General features: G+C 40.1%; 1 protein-coding gene across 3 annotated transcripts in view; it reads right to left on the reverse strand.

The window, feature by feature from the left end:
* Positions 1–6006: 6006 nt before the first annotated feature.
* aff4 (AF4/FMR2 family, member 4) overlaps positions 6007–24214 on the reverse strand; it is a 31469-nt gene continuing 13261 nt past the window's right edge. For all 3 annotated transcript variants that reach the window (XM_017701132.2, XM_017701131.2, XM_017701130.2), the window contains 17 exons: positions 23305–23349; positions 23064–23150; positions 22665–22695; positions 22419–22488; positions 22189–22272; positions 21466–21616; positions 20378–21169; positions 19646–19725; positions 19249–19474; positions 18297–18385; positions 16036–16099; positions 15105–15241; positions 11942–12013; positions 11601–11694; positions 11386–11429; positions 10567–10784; positions 6007–9395 (listed from right to left, as the gene is read on the reverse strand). In XM_017701132.2, coding sequence (XP_017556621.1) covers positions 9268–9395; positions 10567–10784; positions 11386–11429; positions 11601–11694; positions 11942–12013; positions 15105–15241; positions 16036–16099; positions 18297–18385; positions 19249–19474; positions 19646–19725; positions 20378–21169; positions 21466–21616; positions 22189–22272; positions 22419–22488; positions 22665–22695; positions 23064–23150; positions 23305–23349 — 2412 coding nt within the window. In that variant the 3' untranslated portion in view covers positions 6007–9267. The remainder of the gene's footprint in view (positions 9396–10566; positions 10785–11385; positions 11430–11600; positions 11695–11941; positions 12014–15104; positions 15242–16035; positions 16100–18296; positions 18386–19248; positions 19475–19645; positions 19726–20377; positions 21170–21465; positions 21617–22188; positions 22273–22418; positions 22489–22664; positions 22696–23063; positions 23151–23304; positions 23350–24214) is intronic.

A 24214-nucleotide genomic window follows, 5' to 3' on the forward strand; every position in this document is an offset into this window, starting at 1 on the left:
TCAGGAGGAAACTCGCCCCTCAGCGCAGCTCACCTCCTCCAGCGGGCAGAGCTCGCGAGGTAGATCTCGAAGCAGCCAATGAGGGAGCAGGGGGCGGGGCCAGCGCCACACAGAGGCTAACGGAGGCTCATTAGGAAGGTGAAAGTACAGCGTGCTTGACATTCATTGAGAGTTCAGTGGCTTTAACCCTTTTCTACCTCGACAAGAACGCTTTTGGTTTATGAAACAGGACGCCCCCATACCTCAGATCCGTCTTTTAGCCCCCCATACCTCAGATCCCTCTTTTAGCCCCCATACCTCAGATCCGTCTTTTAGCCCCCCCATACCTCAGATCCCTCTTTTAGCCCCCCATACCTCAGATCCCTCTTTTAGCCCCCCCATACCTCAGATCCCTCTTTTAGCCCCCCATACCTCAGATCCCTCTTTTAGCCCCCATACCTCAGATCCCTCTTTTAGCCCCCCCATTCCTCAGATCCCTCTTTTAGCCCCCCATACCTCAGATCCCTCTTTTAGCCCCCCCATACCTCAGATTCCTCTTTTAGCCCCCCCATTCCTCAGATCCCTCTTTTAGCCCCCCATACCTCAGATCCCTCTTTTAGCCCCCCCATACCTTAGATCCCTCTTTTAGCCCCCATACCTCAGATCCCTCTCCCATCATTATCATCATCATCATCATCATGATCACTGTTTATTTAATTGTTTTGTTTTCAACATTTTGCTGTTGATACATTTTATTTATTTAATTCCATTTTATTTTATTAACACTTATTAACACTTTATTAGCACTGTTTTATCATAAGCAATTTATTTTTTGTCATTTGTCATCATTTAATTTGTATTATTTTTATTGCTTGTATGTTTTTTAATCATTTATCTTTTATTATCTTAACTACCCATCTATATTGCTGTCTTATTGATTTGGGTGTGCCAACAGCACATGACTGAGGTGTCCTTGAGCAAGACACCTAACCCCCAATTGCTCCCCGGGCGCCGTGGATAGGGCTGCCCACCGCTCACTGCCCCCTAGTGTGTGTGTATTCACTAGTGTTAACTTAACAGAACAGGCTGTAAAGCGTTTTTTATTGCATATCATTTTGATATTTTATTCAAAATGTTAACCATAATCAAACCTTTATTGAAAGTACAATCACAAAAACCAAAATCTCATCTCACAGGTTTTCTAAGGTGTTCAGGTCATGGGATTCAGATGACCATGGCAAAGCCTTGATTTCGTGCTCAGTGATCCATTTTTGTGTTCATTTTGGTTCACTGTCCTGCTGGACGATCCAATTATGGCCCAGTTTAAGCTTCCTGACTAAGGCAATCTGGCTCTGATGTAATATCTGCTGGTACTTAATGGAGTTAACATTAAAAGGCTATAATTTCAAAGAACAAAGCAACAAATACAAATAATCAGAAATGTAAACATTTAATGACAGCCAAATCACATTCATGAATCAGTTAAAAGGTAAGAATGTTTTATTTTTATACTGATTTATTTATCTTCTAAAGCTCATTCCAGTGGTCATTGGGCGGAAGGCAGGAAACACCCTGGACAGGCCATCAGTCCACACCTTGTATCCCCAATTCATCTGACTGCAGATCTTTGGATTTAAAATTGCCTTTTTTCTTTTAAAAGGCCAATATCCTGCATTGGTCTTTTATTCTTTCCCCCCCAAAAAACAATATGGAATGAACATTGATACATATAAATGAACATTTATAAATATGGACTCAACACTGATATACATAAATGAGCATTGATATATACAGAATGAACATTGATTTGCATAAATGAACACTGATATAAATGAACATTGACATTTATAAATGAACGTTGGTATATATAAATGAACATTGATAAATATGGAATTAACATTGATATATATAAATGAGCATTGATATAAATGAACATTGATATATATAAATGAACATTGATAAATATGAACATTGATATATATGGAATGAACACTGATATATATTGAATGAAAGTCGCTGTTGAAGGGTGGAGGATGGCCAACAAAAACAGTGCATAAATAAATGGGCATTAATAAACTCCAGGTGGAGCTTGAAGGAAGGGAATTCTGATAAAGTGACCAGTATGTATACACAGTGATCCCTTGGACAGAGTGATCACAGATGGGTGGAGCTTCAATATGTACATAATTTGACATGGTGCAGAAGAGTCAGATGAGGCCATAATTTCTGTATGAAAAATGTTCTTTTATTGAGAGCCTGGGTAAACAATGCCACTTGAAAAGTAACTAAAAATTGAGGTAGGTCACTCCTAGCCCTACTCTTTCCTCTGATGGTCACCAAACACAAACACACTCGCTCTAACTCTGTGCTGGACACAAAATAGCACAGTAAACACATACACACATTGTAACTGAAGAACAACAACATAAATACATTAAATAAAAACGTAAACAGTCTATTTAGCAGGTGGGGATAGCCAAGGCTACAAACAACCCCAAAAGTCCAACTCTGAACTCTGTCTGAACAAAATATTTTATAAATTAGAGTATTTGTTTTTTTTTTATCTCGATGTTCATTCCATATCCATCTTTGTTCCACTGAGGTATATTGAATGAATGTTGATAGATACAATTAACTTGGCCTTTCTGTCAGCTCAAACCTTCTGTCTGGCCCTTCTCCATTGACTTCTCTCATCACAAGCTGTTTCAATCTGCAGAACTGCCGCTTCTTTATTGCGCCAGTATGAATAAACTTTAGGGACTGTTGTTTGTGTAAATACCAAGAGTTTAGCAGTTATAGAAATACTCAAACCAGCCTGTCTGGCAAAAACCATAATGTCACGTTCAAAATCACTAATTTGTTCCCCATTCTGATGGTTATTGTGAACATTACCTGAGCCTGCTGGCCTGTATTTGCATGGTATTATGCACTGCACTGCTGCGACATGATTGGCTGATCAGATAATTGCGTGAATAAGTAGGTGTATGGGTATGTCTACTAAAGCCTGTGCTGAGTGAATGTTATGTTGAGAAATGATCATTAAGAGAACTTGAACTTGAGAAATGAAAAAAAGGCTCTTCCACATTTAAGTGTTTTAAACTCTTCCAGTTTAAGCGCTTGAGAGACACGGCCACCAAACACAAAGTGTGTGTAAACATTTGAGGCCCTGAAAATTAGTGTATATAACCTGAAATGAATGTGTTTGTTTTAAATCGCTTTTATTTATTTATTTATTTATTTTTAGCACGTTTGAGTTGTTGACTATTGTGACAAAATAGTTATAGATGTCGTTTTTTGATTACAAACGTACACTTGCTTTATGTCTTGGCTCGTTTCTTAAGGAAGCTTAAGTAAAGAGAATAAAGTAAAGAGCACCTGAGGCAACGTCAACATACAGCCAAACTATTTGACATGTCACTCAGCCGCATCGTTTTACGCTGCACCCCTTAAAACTATGCAGAATAGCAAAAACAAACTCTCACTGAGTTGTTCAATAGCCTAAGTGTGTTTCTACAAACCAATGTGAACCGAAAAAACCTAATTAAGTTTAAGAGCATTTGCACTGCAGAGCAATGCAAAGGGCTTTAACTACTTTCAGTAATGCTGTGTAGCAGTTATGCAGGCTCTGCCAAGCAGCTTTCACTGGAATTCAATGCTCACTTTTTTCGTCATAGCTCAGAAGAGTAAGCCCACTCGCCTGAGCCAAATGAACTAACTTTACATATAAATACATGGAGAATGCTTTTGTCTTCAAAGCATTTTTATAGAGGATCTGAAGGGGTCACTTTATTATACAAGGCCCATATAGATTTTCCACATATGCTTTTATTGTTAACCAACTTTCTGCTGAAAGTCATTTGATTATCAATAGTGATAGCTAGGTTTACGTTTTTGGGGTGATAATTTGGGGTGATAAAGGGAAATTTCACTGATTTGGTCCACTGAGTGGTTTGATGTGAAATGCTCCGGTCAGAATCGTTCACAGTGGCAGTGACGGGAACCAGACATTTGTAGCATTTAATGGCCCATTTTTACCAAACATCTCAGACTGAAATATATTCTGATGTCAGTTTATGCCTTTTACATAGCATTGAACAGAACTACATAGACTGAAGAGGCTTGATCTTATATCAGCGCTCTTAAACTGGGGTGCTTGATAAATAAGGGCCAGTGCCTCTAAAATCTCCCTCATAAAAAAGTCATTACAGTCACTATCAAGGGGTGTAAAACATAAAACATAAAACAAACTTGGCCTAAAACATATTTTTCAAAAGCTATGGCAGAGAGATTCGTGCATGGTATTGTGTGGTAAAATAATCCCTATACAGAAAACATGTTCTTTTTTTTTTTTTTTTTTAGAATTAACCTTCTTTTATTACAATCAATATTATGTATAGAAGTTCAGAACACACACTGGAGTAAATGAAATGGTTATATCTATGTTGTAGACATTGTAAGCCCTGGTTCCTATCACCACCACCGTAAAAAATCTGACTTGGCAAGCTGGCAAGAAATTTTGATATCAGTAAATTTCTTTGAAGGTTAGTTTTAGACTTAGGGCTAAATTTAAGAGAATCTATTACACTCAACTTAGAGTCGAGTTGTATTTAATTGATATTTATTTGAATGTCAGTTCAAGCCAAGTTGAGCACCTATAAAGCATCCACTGTGAACATTTAAAGTAAGATGTTACTGATCTGAGATGTGGATTATACTTTATGCCCTATACTCCAATACATATTATATTGCTGATGTTTGTTGTATCATGATTTTAAAACTAAGCAAAAGTTATACAAATAAAGATTTTGGGCCCAACTGTAGGATAAAAATCACCTTATATTGTGTCTGAGCGCTCCACAATTTTTTTAAACTCTGCAGCAAAAAGCCCTTTGACCTGCTGTAGCTTTCTTAACTCTCGGTATGAGCAGAAAGCCCGCAGCTTCAACTGGAGCAAGGAAGGAGGATTATAGAAGGCCACAAGTTTACACAAATAACAGATAGCTAAGCCATGGAGAAGTATAGTTTTGTACGCTATCAATAACAGTTTTTACACAACACAAGCACCAGGCTGTGTATAATAAGAATAATAAGATTTTTCTAGTTCTCCTGAAAATTCTGGACCTCTTCTAATTTCTAATATGATTCAGTTTTGTTTATATAGTGTTGTTTTGCAATGGTCACATCTGACAGTGAAATGAAGACATGCAAAACGACTCAATTTCATGCTTAGCGTGTCTGTATAAAACTGCAATAAAACTCACGTCTGGCAGGAATATGTGCAAACTTGACTCTTAATAGTTTAATAAAAAAAAAATGCTTGAGTTGCAGTTAAATGATCAAAAAGTGTATCAATTTAATCTGGAAAACCAATAAGAATTAAAACAGAAAATAATATCAAAGTGTGCACATGGCAACTCGGTGCAAAAGTGGATGTACGTATATTACATGCAGATAGGTAAAAAAAGAAAACGTAAGTTGGGGGCTGCAGTGCCATCTCTGCTCAACTGCAGACTCCACCTATGAGAACAGCCATTGGCTCACAAGCCGCTGAATGCTGCCGTTTTATAGGCTCCCTACCGGCACACGCGTCACACATGAATTAGGGCGTGCTTCATGTAAATGATTTGTAAATGAAGTACCGATAGGGCAGCGCTTGATTTCATGCACTGTTGCTGATTCATCATTTGCAATCAAATCTGCACTTTTTCCATGTACCTCACTCAGGAGTGTACCTCTAAAAAAAAAAAAACCCACAAAAATTGGGACACTCCAACTCTTGAACGTGAAAATGGAGGGCTACGGGCTAAGTGGTAGGGGCAAGGGGTGAAATGGGATTAGGCCCTTGGTTGAAGTAAATTTTGAGGCCTAGCCCTTGTCAAATTCATAAAAAGCCACAGATATACAATGAATGGAAGTTTGTGGCTATAATAACAGCTTTAAGATGGAATATGTGACAAATACTATGAAAAGATACCATTTTAATACTTTGAGGTTAAAAAAACAAAAAAAAAAAAAAAAAACAGGACCTTCAATGATCATATATTTTATTCTCAATACAGCAAAATACAAAGAATATTCGCAACAGACTCGTAAAACCCATTAGTATCCAGTAATACTCACTTCACAAAAAAATGTTTTTAAATTACAAGTTAGGATAATCGAGGCTCATGAGAGTACCTTTAAATCATAAATCATATTGCATCCATAATATATATGTAAAAACTTTTCAATCTCTTCTTAATACTTTAAAAACTAAACTTGATTTTGATTATACTGAACTGTCTGCGCCAAGATAATCTGCCTTTTGAGAATCATAAAATGGGTACAACATATACACATTGAGACCAGTTCAACATACAGAAACAGCTCAGAAGAACACAGGCTACAGCAGCCCCCTCCTTAGGGTCAACTGCCAACATCTCATTTAGACAGAATTGAAACGGACTAAGAATATCAACCGAATGACGACTCCATCGTATAGTACATAAAACATACTAAGCATTTCTAAGAATCTGAATGATAAAACACGCAGTGATGTGGTTGTAGAAAACAGAGTAGTACAGTAATGGATGTGACAAGAAAGGAAACAAATGAAAACACACAGTGACATACAGAAATGAAAAGTTCGGTAATGAAAAAGAAAAAGGCGTAAAATATTCACATTCTATTTACAACTTAATACAAATGTTAAACTGCCATAAAAATTTACCCTAAAAGACATTATGTACATTTGTACAGTGTAGTATTTAAATAGAAACATGCAAGTGTTTTGCTTTTGTATAGGATGTCAGAAAAAAGTTTTTTTGTCTTACCCTGGTTTATAGTTATAATAAGAGAATTATTCATTGATTTTCATCTGGAAATAAAACTCATCTAAAAGCAGTCCTGTGAAATACAGTAAGAAAAAAAAGGTAGAAATAATACTAAAAAAAAAATATGCCAAGGACATAATAAAATAAAGTGTGGTGAGAAGGCCGTAGGAATATTTCTGTGACGAATCAATCACCTGTAGTTATTCTCACCCTGGAACCTCTACTTAAATCAAAGTAGTGCATAAGTCAATAATTATGCAAGCAACAAAACCCTGCCTCTGTATGATCAATGGGCTCTGAGTAATGGTCTACAATCTCTATGAAAATAACAAGAAAAAAGAGGGTCATTTCAATAACAGTCCATATTTGCCTCAACGCATGTTACTAATATGCTTAAAGTAAGTAATGCAAGTGAACTGAACCACCAAATCCAGCTATAAATTACCATGGATTCTTCAGGTCATTTACCATCTAGACCAAGCAGTAAGCACTTTCAGCACATGTGCAACAAACAAGAGGCAAACGTAGAATATCTGTTAAGAATTGTCCCTTTATAAAATATATATGAAGAAACTACCTTAAGAATTTACCTTAACATAACCAAACCCAAAGTTAAAGTCAATGTGCAATACTTTGTGGATGTTACACATAAAACGACATTGAATTTACTGGCTGTTGAACTACTGCCCATGCTAGTTGTGAGGACTGTTAAAGGAAACAAACAAAAAAAAAATCTGCATAGACAGATTTCTTACTCTACTCTGAACGAGTGCAAGAAGAAATAACAGTTTGTCCCTACAGAAAAAACAGGGAGCCAATGAAATAAAAAAAGTTTCTAGTGCAAGAAATGGTAGATTTCCAGCATTTAATACACTGCGGACTGAACCAAGGAACTGCAATCTTATAAGATGTGAATCCATTTCTTTTGTCGCTATTACTGTACCATCAAAAGTGGTTTATAATATTTCACTTTTAGTCTATGATGCCCCACTTACTGCAAACACTTTGGACAAAATGAGACCGCTATGGTACAATACGATTTCTTCTGGGCACTAAAACAACTTAATCTGCAAGTATACTGCGCATTGTATATATAAACTGTAAATTTCAATAGTATCATAAATATATTCCTTAGATGACTTCTTTCCTTTAAATGATTTGTAGTACACAAATGACTATGAACCTATAAAGGGAACCTCAAGAACAACATTAAATATTTAAATATGACATTTTCATATACAATAGAAATACAATATCTCATATTACAACCCTGTACTCAAGCCAAAATAAAATAAAACTGCGAGTGTAAATGCAACTTTGAACAAAGCTAATTTTCTGTATCTAAATAAAATATATATTGGGCCAGGTACTTAAGCGGCAGTCATAAAATAGTCCTGTGCTTAGGAAGATAAAAGCTATGGCTAAAGAGAGTCCCCTAAAAAGTCTAAAAGCCTTGGCCAGAGAGAACAAGATAACGACTGTGTTAGGCTCAATGATAAACTCATGATCTGGAAAATGACCAACAAACTACAGAAAAGTTGGAGGAACATTGGACAAACTGGCTGGGGGAATTAAAAAAAAAAAGTTTGATATGACGTTTTAGGTCCTATTGGTCAACAAGGTGATGCCGTTATATTAAATAAATAAAAACAAAAATGCAGACATGTTCAGTGTCAACGTTGAACCATTAAAGATGGCCGCCACACCAAACCCTGATGATCGGCTGGCCTGGCGCCTGCGAAGACAAATGACATTTTGTGCATGCAATGATGTCTCTTTACGATGTGGCATAGCCACACTGTGTTCTGTACATCGAATGGAATGCTTTCTCGAATCACTGTTAACGTCCATCAGCATTCCCCAGCCTCACCCTGTGGCACACGCTCCTCGTACAAAGTCACAACCTAGTTCCAGGACCAACCCCTGTGGACAAACAAGATACTGTATCTCCTAGTTTCCTGTATATCATATACAAGGCACAAAAAAGATAAAAGGACAACCCCTTTGTTTTTAAAGCACCTTTGGTTAAAGGGAGGTACTTTGGTTAAAAAAAAAAAAAAAAAAAAAAAGCCATAAAAGTCCAAAAGTATTGTTCATGGTTGTTCACAGCTGTAAGAGGAAAAAAACAAAAAAAAAAACAAAACTGAGGCCAAGTTAGAAAACCAACAAAAAATGGCTTTTCAATGATGCGGACAGGATTAACGCAGCCTAAGAATGTCCATTTGATAAATGTGCACTTGGTTGCCTTCCCGCTCATGAATATTTATAAGCGTCGAGGAGGGGGGTACGGCGTTCCAAATAGCTCAGTGTTGTTTTGTTTTTTTTTTTGGCAAGCTGGTGTAGAAAATGGACACAGTGTCACAGATATGTCTGAGGCAGATTAAGTTTGAGAGTGTTGTGTAGGTGTACAGGAGCACGGATGGGGAACATGGCCAGTAGGCTTGAGGGAGAGAGGGAGGGAGGGGACGTGAGGCCTTTATGAGGAGAGCTTTGCGTCAAGCCGTAGCCAGTGGAGGCCCTGCCGCGTGTAACGCACCAGTTCAGTCATGCTGCTGGTGTTGAAGATCAGAGGGCCCATCACCTTGTCCAGCTCGGTGAAGAACTCTTTAAAAAGACAAAAACAAGAAAAACGGAAAGTGAGTAAGGCAAAATCTTTTTTGACACAAACGGAACATTGTTTATTCTTATCAAGGTATTGGACAGGTTCAGATATAATAACTGTCAAATAATCTGTCAAATAATCTGTCAGGGTTGGGTCGGACAGTCCTTATTAGACTGGTCTGCATTCACCCTACTTTACCTCCTAGCGCTGATATAGTACCTAAATCAGTTTACCGTGGTATTACCAGTGTGATACTTACTTAAAGGTATTGACTGATAATGTATTTTATATCCATATCATAATAAATAGTAGCACACGTATATCTTCAACTTGTTTTGACAGAACAGTTCAAAACAGAATGAAACAAATAGAATGAAACAAATTGTAAGCTTTCTTTGTGGAAATGTGCTTTCTGGTACTCGTCCAACAATACCAAGAATGCTTCTGCTAAAGTGAGGTGTGGTAAGTGTGGTCGCCATTTTGATGGTGCTGTGGTCAATGAGTGGTCTGGAGGCTCACCATTCAACGATCTTGGACAACAGAACTCAATTTAACAGTGCTCTGCAGTTTTATTTTAGTTCTACATACCAAAGTATTTACACTCGCAAGGAAAGAAAATAAAATAAAATAAAAACACAGCTATAATCAAATGAACCCACTGATTCCGCAATCAGCATCCGGCTGCCATTTGTCACCTACAGAACTAAAACAATTCTGTGACTTAGGGTCTGAGGCTGCAAAGCCACACAGACCTTCCTTAAAACATCCTTCTCTCCCTTCTCCATTGCCCCCCTTCCCTTTTAAACTGGTAGCCCCGCCCACCTTAATTCTGGGTCACACCATTAGCCAGTCTGGGATGACAATGGAATAAACAATCCACACATTAAATTGCTTACAGAAATGCAACAGCCATTTCTTTCCTTACACATGCATGTTTTAGTTGTTGAGCTAGCTGTATTTAATCTTACGTTTTTCCCTTTTACAGGTATCAACGACCTGGCTCCCACCTCACGTGGATCCCCCTGGACTTCAGCTAAGTAAAAGTTTAAATGAATGGTATTAAGTGTCTATCATATTAAAAGTCACCACAGTATTTGGTGATATGTTGGGGTAACGTGACATCACGTGAAGTCCGGTTCAAAATTCCACTCACTCTAATTTAGGTCATCCTACCTCTTTGCTCTTTGGCCAGCTGCTCAGCCTGGTCCCATACTTCAGTAGCGTAGAGGAAATTTGAGGTGACTTGCACGTAGCTGGCGGCCATCTGATGGATGCGCTGCGGGATGGTTACGGAGGAGCTTCCACTCTGGCTGGAGCTGCTAGAGGAGTAGCTGCCGGCACTGCCGGGAGACAGCTTAGGAGATACTGGGGACGGCATACCGGCAGCTTTACTGGATAGAGGTAGAGAAAGCAGATTAAAGGCCAACTGACAATGACAACACTGCACTGTTATACTTCCCAAAGATGAAATAGAACAGCATTAGAGTTCTGTTTATGAATCTGTGACACTTCCTCCCTCATCAAAATATTATATATATATATAGAGAGCAGTGTTTTTTTGCGTGTGTGCACGTGACAGCAGGACTGATGTTACATAACTGTAACATTACTTACAAGTCAGTAACGATATACAATGTGATCTACTGTATCATCAGGGTTAGAAAGTAATAGGATTGTATACTTAAACCTAGAGAAAAGGTAACTAATCGTTTACAGTAAAAGGAAAATAGAATAATCAGATTACAGGTACTTAAGTGATTAGATATTAAGACGCTATAAAAATGTAGAAGAAAAACTGACCAGGAGGCTTTCAAGATTTAAAAAAAAATAAATAAATACAGGCAAGACTAGTAAGAAATGAATGAAAATATTTAACTGACCAATTTGTCGTTTAGATCAGCACAAAATCAGTAATGCCTTGCTATTTGAAAGTCTTTCAGAAGACTAAAACACTTGGGTCTCTACACATTGGAGAAAGAAAAAAATTCTTACTTTCCCATTCCAGGAGATGGAGCTTGAGTATTACTTAATGAATTCTGAAACAGAAAATTACACAATTTCAATCACTGCACATAATCATTTATTCTTTCTGAAAATGAATTACTCTGAGCTGTCTGTTGCTCCTTGTCCTTTAAGGACCTGTTTACCTTAAGAAAATCCCCAAATATTAACTGCACATTTCTCCTGAGAGTGCAATTTATACTTACCTTCAAATGTTCAGTGAGCGTCTTTGAATACTTCAGTGCACTTTCCTTCCTCAGTTTGAAAAGTCTCAGGTAGAGGAGAGACTGACACCTTAGGCTGTACAAACACAGGGTTCAGTTAATAACTCATATTTTTCATTAACTGAAAGGAACTAAACAGATGGTTCTCAGAAAAATCTAGTGAAAAAAAAAATATATCAGTGTTATCTAGATTTCAACTTTGGTTAACAGAAGTTAATTTCACCCAAACAGAGTGAACCTTCAGGTTATAAAAAAGGCTGAATTTGGCTGTAAAGCAATCATATTGAAAATAAAAATGTACAATCAGTGTTCTGTCCACCTACCACAGTACGGCTAGCCTTTTGTCTGCTGAGGTAGCGTCTGGTGCCATATAGCTCTTTAATTTCATAGTGTACCTAAAATAATACACACACATACACACACACACACACACACACACACACACGCACACACACGTGAGAAAACAGGATATGCTGACTTCCCTTAGCAGAAGATTAACATTCCTACACATCACATGGTGTAAAGAGGGCACCTAGAGGTTGTAGATGAAATCACAACCAAAATGTGTACACACACTCACACTCCTCTCTCTCTCTCACACACACTCACACTCCTTCTCTCTCTCACACACTCACACTCCTCTCTCTCTCTCACACACACTCACACTCCTTCTCTCTCTCACACACTCACACTCCTTCTCTCTCACACACACTCACACTCCTTCTCTCTCACACACACTCACACTCCTTCTCTCTCACACACACTCACACTCCTTCTCTCTCACACACACACACACACTCCTTCTCTCTCTCACACTCACACACACTCCTTCTCTCTCTCACACACACTCCTTCTCTCTCTCACACACACTCACACTCCTCTCTCTCTCTCACACACACTCACACTCCTTCTCTCTCTCACACACTCACACTCCTTCTCTCTCACACACACTCACACTCCTTCTCTCTCACACACACTCACACTCCTTCTCTCTCACACACACTCACACTCCTTCTCTCTCACACACACTCACACTCCTTCTCTCTCACACACACACACACTCCTTCTCTCTCTCACACACACTCACACTCCTTCTCTCTCTCACACACACTCACACTCCTTCTCTCTCTCACACACACTCACACTCCTTCTCTCTCTCACACACACACTCACACTCCTTCTCTCTCACACACACTCACACTCCTTCTCTCTCTCACACACACTCACACTCCTTCTCTCTCTCACACACACTCACACTCCTTCTCTCACACACACTCACACTCCTTCTCTCTCACACACACTCACACTCCTTCTCTCTCACACACACACACACTCACACTCCTTCTCTCTCACACACACTCACACTCCTTCTCTCTCACACACACTCACACTCCTTCTCTCTCTCACACACTCACACTCCTTCTCTCTCTCACACACACTCACACTCCTTCTCTCTCTCACACACACTCACACTCCTTCTCTCTCTCACACTCACACACACTCCTTCTCTCTCTCACACACACTCCTTCTCTCTCTCACACACACTCACACTCCTCTCTCTCTCTCACACACACTCACACTCCTTCTCTCTCACACACACTCACACTCCTCTCTCTCTCTCACACACACTCACACTCCTTCTCTCTCTCACACACTCACACTCCTTCTCTCTCACACACACTCACACTCCTTCTCTCTCACACACACTCACACTCCTTCTCTCTCACACACACTCACACTCCTCTCTCTCTCTCACACACACTCACACTCCTTCTCTCTCTCACACACTCACACTCCTTCTCTCTCACACACACTCACACTCCTTCTCTCTCACACACACTCACACTCCTTCTCTCTCTCACACACACACTCACACTCCTTCTCTCTCACACACACTCACACTCCTTCTCTCTCTCACACACACTCACACTCCTTCTCTCTCTCACACACACTCACACTCCTTCTCTCACACACACTCACACTCCTTCTCTCTCACACACACTCACACTCCTTCTCTCTCACACACACACACACTCACACTCCTTCTCTCTCACACACACTCACACTCCTTCTCTCTCACACACACTCACACTCCTTCTCTCTCTCACACACTCACACTCCTTCTCTCTCTCACACACACTCACACTCCTTCTCTCTCTCACACACACTCACACTCCTTCTCTCTCTCACACTCACACACACTCCTTCTCTCTCTCACACACACTCCTTCTCTCTCTCACACACACTCACACTCCTCTCTCTCTCTCACACACACTCACACTCCTTCTCTCTCACACACACTCACACTCCTCTCTCTCTCTCACACACACTCACACTCCTTCTCTCTCTCACACACTCACACTCCTTCTCTCTCACACACACTCACACTCCTTCTCTCTCACACACACTCACACTCCTTCTCTCTCACACACACTCACACTCCTTCTCTCTCACACACACACACACACTCCTTCTCTCTCTCACACTCACACACACTCCTTCTCTCTCTCACACACACTCCTTCTCTCTCTCACACACACTCACACTCCTCTCTCTCTCTCACACACACTCACACTCCTTCTCTCTCTCACACACTCACACTCCTTCTCTCTCACACACACTCACACTCCTTCTCTCTCACACACACTCACACTCCTTCTCTCTCACACACACTCACACTCCTTCTCTCTCACACACACACACACTCCTTCTCTCTCTCACACACACTCACACTCCTTCTCTCTCTCACACACACTCACACTCCTTCTCTCTCTCACACACACTCACACTCCTTCTCTCTCTCACACACACACTCACACTCCTTCTCTCTCACACACACTCACACTCCTTCTCTCTCTCACACACACTCACACTCCTTCTCTCTCTCACACACACTCACACTCCTTCTCTCACACACACTCACACTCCTTCTCTCTCACACACACTCACACTCCTTCTCTCTCACACACACACACACTCACACTCCTTCTCTCTCACACACACTCACACTCCTTCTCTCTCACACACACTCACACTCCTTCTCTCTCACACACACTCACACTCCTTCTCTCTCTCACACACTCACACTCCTTCTCTCTCTCACACACACTCACACTCCTTCTCTCTCTCACACACACTCACACTCCTTCTCTCTCTCACACACACTCACACTCCTTCTCTCTCTCACACACACTCACACTCCTTCTCTCTCTCACACACACTCACACTCCTTCTCTCTCTCACACACACTCACACTCCTTCTCTCTCTCACACACACTCACACTCCTTCTCTCTCTCTCACACACTCACACTCCTTCTCTCTCTCACACACTCACACTCCTTCTCTCTCTCACACACACTCCCTCTCTCTCTCACACTCACTCCCTCTCTCTCTCACACTCACTCCCTCTCTCACACTCACTCCCTCTCTCACAGTGCTAGAAAAAAATGGGGGAGGAAAAATTTAAAAAAAGAAAAAGCCCTTACTTAATGAGTTCCACAGTTTCAGCATACATGGGGAAAGGAGACTTGGCTTCCTGGGCGCTTTTCTCCAAGGCATTGCCACATTCAATAAAGGAGACCACAGCATCAAGGTAATAAACAGCCTTTTCAAACCTGTCCATCTGTAAAGCAGAATGGTAACATATTTGGACAAGTGTCCTGACTCTTGGTTTACAAGAATAAATGAGCAAAGAATCCAGAGCAAGCAAGCACTCCAAAACAGCAGAATGATGTATGCATATATCATGGCAAATTTAACTTTTTAATTTCCAGGCAAAACTTCCATTAATCACAAGATGGATTTGCGAGAAGCAGAACATACAACCAACTTCTAAGACTAAACTTTGGAGTGGAAAATATCCCCTTGAAAAAATTAAAGCAAGTCTCCTGAAAAGAATGTAAGCTGTAGTAATAAGAGCGAACACACTAAATAATCAGAAACTTCATATTATATTTAGTTGTTGAGGCTTCTGTTTAAATATCTGCTAAACTTTTTTTTTTGCTGACCCCAAAAAATGAAACTTCTATTTAATGGCCAATCTGATTGGAAATTAGATAAATGAAGAATGGTATATTTTTTGGACAGTACTGTATTTGGCTTGTCATATGAATCAAGAAAAAACATTAACTAGAAATACATAACTGCTCACAAGTTTCTAAACACAGAGCAAAAGCAGTTATAGATTCTCTAGAGTAATTAATATTTCTTCAGTGTACTTATTTTTCAAATAGGAAAAAACAAAGAAAGCATCACACCTGTCAGCACTGATGACAATATCACACAAAAGCCTTAGGTTAGAGTGAAGAAAGCTCCTCTGTTTAGCTCCTTACTCAAGAGAAAGTCAGAAGTAGCAGAAATGTGGATTACCTAACAGCAACAGGTGGCGATTTGCGTAAGGGATAAACATGTTCTTACCAGAGCATCTGCATTGTGTTTCAGCTTCTTAGCCTCTTGGAGGTAATGGTCGGCAGAGTGGACCCTGAAAATGCCAAACAAATGTGCGAGGCATTTTAAGTTACCAGCATCATCCAACTATGAAGGCTATGAAGTGACTAAGAAGGTCCAATTGCTGTGTGCTAGATTTAATTATACATTAATTGCCTATAGCAGGTCTGGAAAGCTATTAGACTTGGTAGTTGTGTTTGTATTGATTGTATAGAAAACACAAATACACAAGCCATAGAATTGTACTGTTTGTTAATCAGTAAGTTGTACTGCTATGAAATGTACCAGAGGTTTTTATGTTAGCTACTTTTATGTGGAATGCACACTACTGGAACTAAAATATTAGTGTTTTCCTAAAAGTTACACATTGTCAACAAATTCCCTGTTTAAATCGCAAAGAAATGGTAGCTGACCAAACAGTTTCTCGCACCATGACACATGATATGATACACGACATATGATACAATCATATGAGAGTGTACAGAAAAGCACAGAGGACATTCATGGCTATTGTCTACCTATTGGTTGGGATTAGTGACAGAATCTATAGCCTATAGCACATAAAATACCATATACATGACACAGAAATTATATAACAAAGAACAATGTTACTGTTACCAGACAGCTAAGGATGGTTGTTTTCAGCTGCATTTTTGTTCTTAACAAAACTTTTGTGTTATCTGTTGAACTGGTTAAGAGCCCTGCTGCTAACTGCATTTGCAATTTCATCATCTCTTGCAGTTGCAGCTGTACATACAACCCCAATTCCAATGAAGCTGGGACGTTGTGTAAAACAGTATATGACAGAACAAAAACAGAATATGATTATTTGCAAATCCTTTTCAACCTATATTCAATTGAATACACTACAAAGGCAAGATATTTAATGTTCAAACGGATAAACTTTGTTTTTTGCAAATATTCACTCATTTTGAATTTGATGCCTGCAACACGTTCCCGGAGGCCCGGAGGACACGACGTCCATGATTTCCAAAAACAATTTGAAATGTGGAATCGTCAGACCACAGGACACTTTTCCACTTTGCGTCAGATGCATCTCAGATGAGCTCGGGCCCAGAGAAGCCGGCAGTGTTTCTGGGTGTTGTTGATTATGGCTTTCGCTTTGCATGGCAGAGTTTTAACTTGCACTTGTAGATGGAGCGACAAACTGCGTTCACTGACAATGGTTTTCTGAAGCGTTCCTGAGCCCATGTGGTTAATATCCGTTACAGAATGATGTTGGTTTTTAATGCAGTGCTGCCTGAGGGATCGAAGTTCACGGGCATTCAATGTTGGTTTTCTGCCTTGCTGCTTACTTGCAGAGATTTCTCCAGATTCTCTGAATCTTTTGATGATATTATGGACTGTAGATGATGAAATCCCTAAATTCCTTGCAATTACACGTTGAGAAACGTTGTTCTTAAACTGTTGGACTATTTACTCACACAGTTGTTCACAAAGTGGTGAACCTCGCCGCATCCTTACTTGTGAACGACTGAGCCTTACAGGGATGCTCCCTTTATACCCAATCATGACACTCACCTGTTTCCAATTAAACTGTTCACCTGTGGAATGTTCTAAACAGGTGTTTTTTGAGCATTCCTCAACTTTCCCAGTCTTTTGTTGCCCCTGTCCCAACTTCTTTGGAACGTGTTGCAGGCATCAAATTCACAATGAGTGAATATTTGCAAAAAACAATAAAGTTTATCCGTTTGAACATTAAATATCTTGTCTTTGTAGTGTATTAAATTGAATGTAGGTTGAAAAGGATTTGCAAATCATCGCATTCTGGTTTTATTTATGTTTTACACAATGTCCCTATTTCAGTGGAATTGGGGTTGTACATGCTCAAGCCACAGAACTACCACAAATGATGTGGCAACACACCGTAACACAATGTAACATCAAATATAATGCAACATCCAATACACTACTGAAATTAAAGGAGCCAGAAAGGGTTCTTTGTGCCACATCATAAAAGAACCAATGAATGGTTTGCCTTTGTGGCACCTTTATTTTTACAAGTGTACAAAGATTTTTCTTCTCTCCACAAGTGCTGCAGTACCAAGCCAAAACAACAAGTGCTGCTGTCTACTGCATCTGTACGATTCAGCCAACAGTCTTACACACGCACATGCACAGCATGTGTCTCAAGGACTTTTATTAAAAAAGGCTGTTTCTGCAGTATCTTACACAGTGGTTTATGCAACCGCAGAGAAGCCTTGTATTACCTGTCCTCAAAGAGCAGTCTCGATCTCTTTGAACTGTCAGAGGAAAGAGGAGGTACAGCCAGCTGATTCTCCATCTTAGGGATCTTCTCCTGGAAAGGGGAAATGAGCATGAGAGTAATTCTAGAGGTCATTCACATTTGAAGATTTATGTTATTGCTCAAGTGAGAATGGATCAATTCCAGTGTGATGCAGTTTAGCAGTGGCAGATATAAACTTGTAACAAGAAAGTCATTCATAAGAAATTCTGAATTCAATGCGGGTGGGAACATATACTTATTAGGGTGGGAACAAACTGAGTTTGAATTTCAAAGCATAGAAGATGACACTAACATGCAAGGGAAAAACAGTTCTTTTAGCTAACAAAAACATTTTGCTTTTGAAATGGGCTACAGGTTAGGGAACCGGCCCTGTGACTGGAAGGTTGCCGGTTCGATCCCCAGTGCCGACAGTACGTGACTGAGGGGTCCTTGAACAAGACACCTAACCCCCAACTGCTCGCCGGGTGCCGTGGATAGGGCTGCCTACCGCAAGTGTGCTCACTGCCCCCTAGTGTGTGTGTATTCACTAGTGTGTATGTGGTGTTTCACTTCACGGATGGGTTAAATGCGGACGTGGAATTTCCCCGTTTGTGGGATTTAAAAAGTATCACTTAACTTAAAAGAGCAGGGTCTAAAGTAATTTAGGGTCATGTATTAGACGGGATGTACCCTTTTTGTCATGTTTTTGTCACAGTTTGTCATAAACCAGCATTAAAAATTTAATATGAGACATTCCTAGAAGTGAAGTTCCGTAATATTATCACATCTGGCCCCACAATGCTAAGCATGATGTTCAGATAAACTCAGTGTTAATCACAGAAAAACAAGGAAAAGACACACACACACACACACACACACACACACACACACACACACACACACACACACACACACACACACACAGACACACATACCTTGGTTTCCCTGCTGCTGCGGCTTTGTTTGTCCTCGCCTTTTCGGTGCTTGGAGCTGGAGCTGCTCTTGCCACTTTCTTTGCTGCTGGCACTGCTTGGCAGCGAGGTGGATGACTGGCTGGCTGTACGTTTGCGGCCCTGGTGTTCCGACTTTGGCGTCCGCTGCAGGGCCATTGAGGGAGAGGGCACAGGGTCTTTCTCCTTGTCCACACTCCGCTTTGAAGACCTACAGAGAATGGAAATTGGATTAATACAGGATTGAATAAAGTGTAACATTTCAATTTTGTTAAAACTGATTTTAAAATGAAGTGAAGGAAATAAAACAGTAGTAAATAAAACTTTGGAAGGTGTCATTTATAGTGACTGATTTTAGAACAGGAAATAAAGACGCACTTACTCCTTATTTGGTTTATGATGTGAAGGCTTCTCTTCCTGCCTGGATTTCTTGTTATCTGGTTTAACGCCATCATCGTCATTCTATAAGCCAATGTAATCATTAAAGTTAGAGGGATGTACAACTAAAGCACCAGTTTAACCAAAGTCACTAATTTTAATTTTACTAATTAAAGCTAGCAGTACCAATCAACATTATCTATAAAGAGTACTAACTGGTCTCGACAAATTGTGAATTTGATTTGACAATTTTAATGTGACAAAATCAGTTCACTTGTTCGGCTTTCATTTTTTTGTTTTCACCACATTTATGTCATCTCATCAGCTAATTAGCAAGGCAATGAATTGAATTCAGGGCGTTCGAAGGGAAAATGCCCATTTCTGTAGAACTGCGGCCTAGAAAAATCCAGTGCGTCATGCCTGTGCAACACTGGCTGGTTTGGCACGTCCTTGTGCAATGCAGTGACATTTAGAAATAGAGCAACTGAGCAATAAACAATACAAACCCCTGAACTCATAAGCTGTCTCTATTGTCAGCACTCCCAGTAACTTTAATTTGTAAACAACTGACACCAAGGCTCTAAACAATAACTAGAAGTTCCTGTTTCAATTATTTCATATTTTGTGGTTTCAGTTCATCTTTGTGATACAACACTTGTTACACCATTTCAGTCATTCATTTTCTTCAACACTGCATTGAATCTGTTGCCCTTAATGTAAACTCAAGTCCAGTTACCTTATGTTTCCTCTTGCCCTTGCTGGCTCCCTTCTCCCCTGACTGCTTCTGGAAATCCTTGCTTTCTCCAGTTGAGTCCCTCTCCACTTTCACTTCAATGTCCTTGTACAGTCGGCCGGGCACTCGACTCAGGAGGCTCAGGTCAATGGTCACCAGAAGCTGTCTGGGGGGTGGCGGCCTCTCGTCTGGATCGCTTAACGGTGACAACAGCTCCGTGTTCTCAATGGGCGAGAAGACACAAACAGGCACATATTTTGGCGTTTGTGAGGATGAAGGGGCGCTCTCCTCACCCTCTGATTCTGAGGAAGACGACTCTGTGTCCACAAATTCCCGCGACTTTTGCACTGTCTTGCCTTGTGCCTTTGCCTTGCGCTTGTCCTGTGTTGCCCTGGGAGATGACGACGATTTGGGATCCTTCCTAATGTTAGGTTTGCGTGGGCCTTTGTTGGGTGCCCGAGCACGGTGCTGTGGAATCTCAGGCGGAGGTTCACTCTCCACCTTCAGGCCACCTTTCGGCTCCTCCACCACAGGCGGCTTCTCTGGCTTCTTGGGCTGCTTTTTCCCAACAAATCGCCGCTGGCTGGTTCCACCACCCTCACTTTGAGCAGGGGATTTCTGCCGGCCCCGGCCACTCTCTGAACCCTTCTGGGGAGCCCGCAGGTCCCGTCCTGGGGTAGGGGTGGAGTCTTTGGGGCCCTGGCTGCCGTAGCCTCGGCCTGTGTTGGCCTCGCGATCCTCCATCTTTGACAACCAGTTGTCCAATTGCCACTTGTTGGCTGGAGGCTGTTCGCGCTGGTAGGGAAAATAAGAAGGTATTCCTTTAAAACACAAAACTTGAAATAACTGATTGAGACACAAAATAGTGGTGCCTGGTCAGCCAATGTAACTAGAAAATTATCTTCCATGTTCACAGACTTCAAGACACATTTGCTATCTCTGCACTGCGCACACATATTCTGAAGCAAAGTCTGAAGCCAGAAATAAAACAATGGAGGGAATAAGAGGTGGGAAACAGACTACGGGGAAGGTTTTTTATGACTATGGACTAGGTTTAAAGCACTATAAATATGTTTACATGCATTTCTCACCTCAGGTGAGGGTACGCAGGATTGTTCATTGGTCTCGCTGTCAGTGGAGCTGCTCTCGCTCTCACTCTCTGATCCAGAGCTGCTCTCTGAGCCGCTGTGACTGCTGGAGTCTTCCCGCTCAGCTACTTCACTGTTATTATTACTGTTATTACTAATGAAACAACAGCACACAAACAAAGAACAAGCAGGGATCAGACATGACTTAATTACAGACTGAAAAAAAAACAAAAAAACATAGATACACAAACATCCCAGTCTCCTCTAAAGCATAAACATTAAAATCAACTGCTGCTTTTCTTCTGCCATATTTAGTACCAACTGTCTGACTCCTTGCTGATATCACACCAAACCACCTGCACAGCTGCATTATGACGACTTAAAGCAATATTTGTGCAATACATATGTGCATGTGTTCTGTGTATTCCATGTTTTACTATCTGAAATATCGTTTTTGTGAATTCATAATATGACTGAGAAAAATTTTTAAAGAAAAATAAATAAGAACAAAGTTCTATATTTTGGATGGAGAATTTTCACTTTAGGGCAGCTGACTTTATTTTTTGGGACATTCATGGAACAGTTCTGAAAAAAGTCTGGAGCTAAAGAACAAAACTTCAGACACCAATTATGTCTTGGCAGAATCACAAAAGTTTTTATAGGCAACTTCATGTGTTCATTCACATAGATACAAGCCTGTGGCTTGCTGAACTGCTACTCTAGTACCTTGCTGAGGGGTTCCTTTTGGCAGAGTCTTGTTCTCCATCACTGTCTTCGCTGCTGCTAAGTTTCAGATCATCGTGCAGCATGCTGAAGCACAGGTACATAACATGAATCTCATGTTTTTCCATCAAACCACAAGTCTAAACTCTAGTGTCTGAATCTTAAACAGATAATACTGAAACCCTCTTGACCATATGCACTTATTAGTCTAGATTCAGAAATGAATAACTCACTTGTTCTGGTCACCATCGCATGCCTTAGACTGCTGACTGGTGGATGTGCCCTTCCCTGAGATGCATTTTTCTGAGAGGTGAAAGATGGTGAAAGATCAGTGCACCAGTGAGAAAAAAAAAGTTTAACCAAGCAGTGATAACTTACCACAGCAATAAAAAAAGTATCTTATCTTGATATCACAAAATGACCTATGACCAGTCTTGTATTTTGGCTGGACTGCATTAAAGAAAATACCAAATACTTACTGAGTCCTCCAAAACTTGTGTGCTGGGCATCCTGTAACCAAAAAAAAAAAAAAACAGTTTTGTGGAGACTCAGAAAAAGTAATGGTAACAGTAGCAATATTATTCAGGAATTCTAAGTAGACACGGCATAGACATGTTATGGTACATTATCTGATTGTAAACAATCCCTACAGAGTCTTTTACAACAGTAATGCAACTTAACATCCATCAGCCTCCAAGAGCCTGATCAGACAAGCTGACACAACGATGAGTCATTTTCCTAGAACTGCAACAGCTCACTAAGTGCTCTAAAATTACCTGCTACAGTGATGTACATGAAGAAATTATACAAAGACGACAGCATATGGCAGTCGTTCTAAAGTCCAGGCAGTGTGCTGGATGCCTGCAGCGATGTCTGACCTTAGTGGGGAAGGGGAACTTTGAAGGCTCTGTCTTGCAGGGAGTATGAATGGCTGTAAGTGGAGGAGGCCAGGACTGAGTCATTTCCTGAGAGACAGAGATAAAGAGAGAGAGAGAGACAAAAAAAAAAGATGAGTTCCATAGAACCTGGTAAGGGAAAAACAAACCTGTCTCAAAGTAAAGCAATTAAATTAGTAAATTAATTACTGATGAGCAGAGATGAACAAAGTCCTGTATTTACCTTTAAAATCTCATCAACGCAGCTTGGGTCTCCTGTCATGGATCCCTACCAAATCAAATGCCGTCAGTAAGCATCAAAGAATTTACAAATAAAGTGAAGAGAAAAGAGAACAGTACCCAGCGCAATAAACCCCAGAGGCCCTTCATAAAGGCTCAATCCTCAGCTTTCATTATATAACTGAATGTACCTCTTTCTGGTTACTACTGTGCAATTTAAGTAAAAGTTTTTAACAGTAATAGTGATAGGAACCTTCTTGTCTACTTGTCTTTTGAGTTTTTGTATGTAATGCTAATGATGGTTAAAAAGTAGTAAATCTGAAAAAGTTTTCTCTGGGGACTATTTTGTATGCAAATTTCCATGAATGGATTTAAACAAAAAAACAACAAAAAAAACAACAACATTTTAGACCAAATCCTCCTAAAAACAATCATAAAACAATGTCTAAGACACCAGGCAGTCAATTCATAATCATTTCATGAAATGACTTTCTGTAAGGGAGATCTAAGAGACATTGAACCTGGTTCTTGTCTCTGCCACTGTGAACAATTCTGATTCCCAAAGCTTCCCTGTTGAAATTCACTACAGAGGATTCACTACAGAGATACTTACTATTCTGATTTCTTTACTGTGATTGTAGAAAACGGGTTGAGGTGAAAATGTAAAAAATAAATCTTCATTGGGGACCATTTTGTCTTGTTTTCATCATATTTTACATGCATTTTAGACCAACACTTTGTCTCAAGGCAGCATATTTATAACCATTTCATGAATAACTCTCACAGGAAGCATTTAGAGCATTTAAGCTCTTCAGATGTTCCTATCAATACCACTCTAAACACTTCTAATGACTGAGTTCCTCTAAAACTGAGTATTTCACAGCAAACCACTCTGAACTACTTTGTTTGCATCA

This window comes from Pygocentrus nattereri, chromosome 16 (assembly GCF_015220715.1).
Source record: "Pygocentrus nattereri isolate fPygNat1 chromosome 16, fPygNat1.pri, whole genome shotgun sequence".
Taxonomy (NCBI): domain Eukaryota; kingdom Metazoa; phylum Chordata; class Actinopteri; order Characiformes; family Serrasalmidae; genus Pygocentrus; species Pygocentrus nattereri.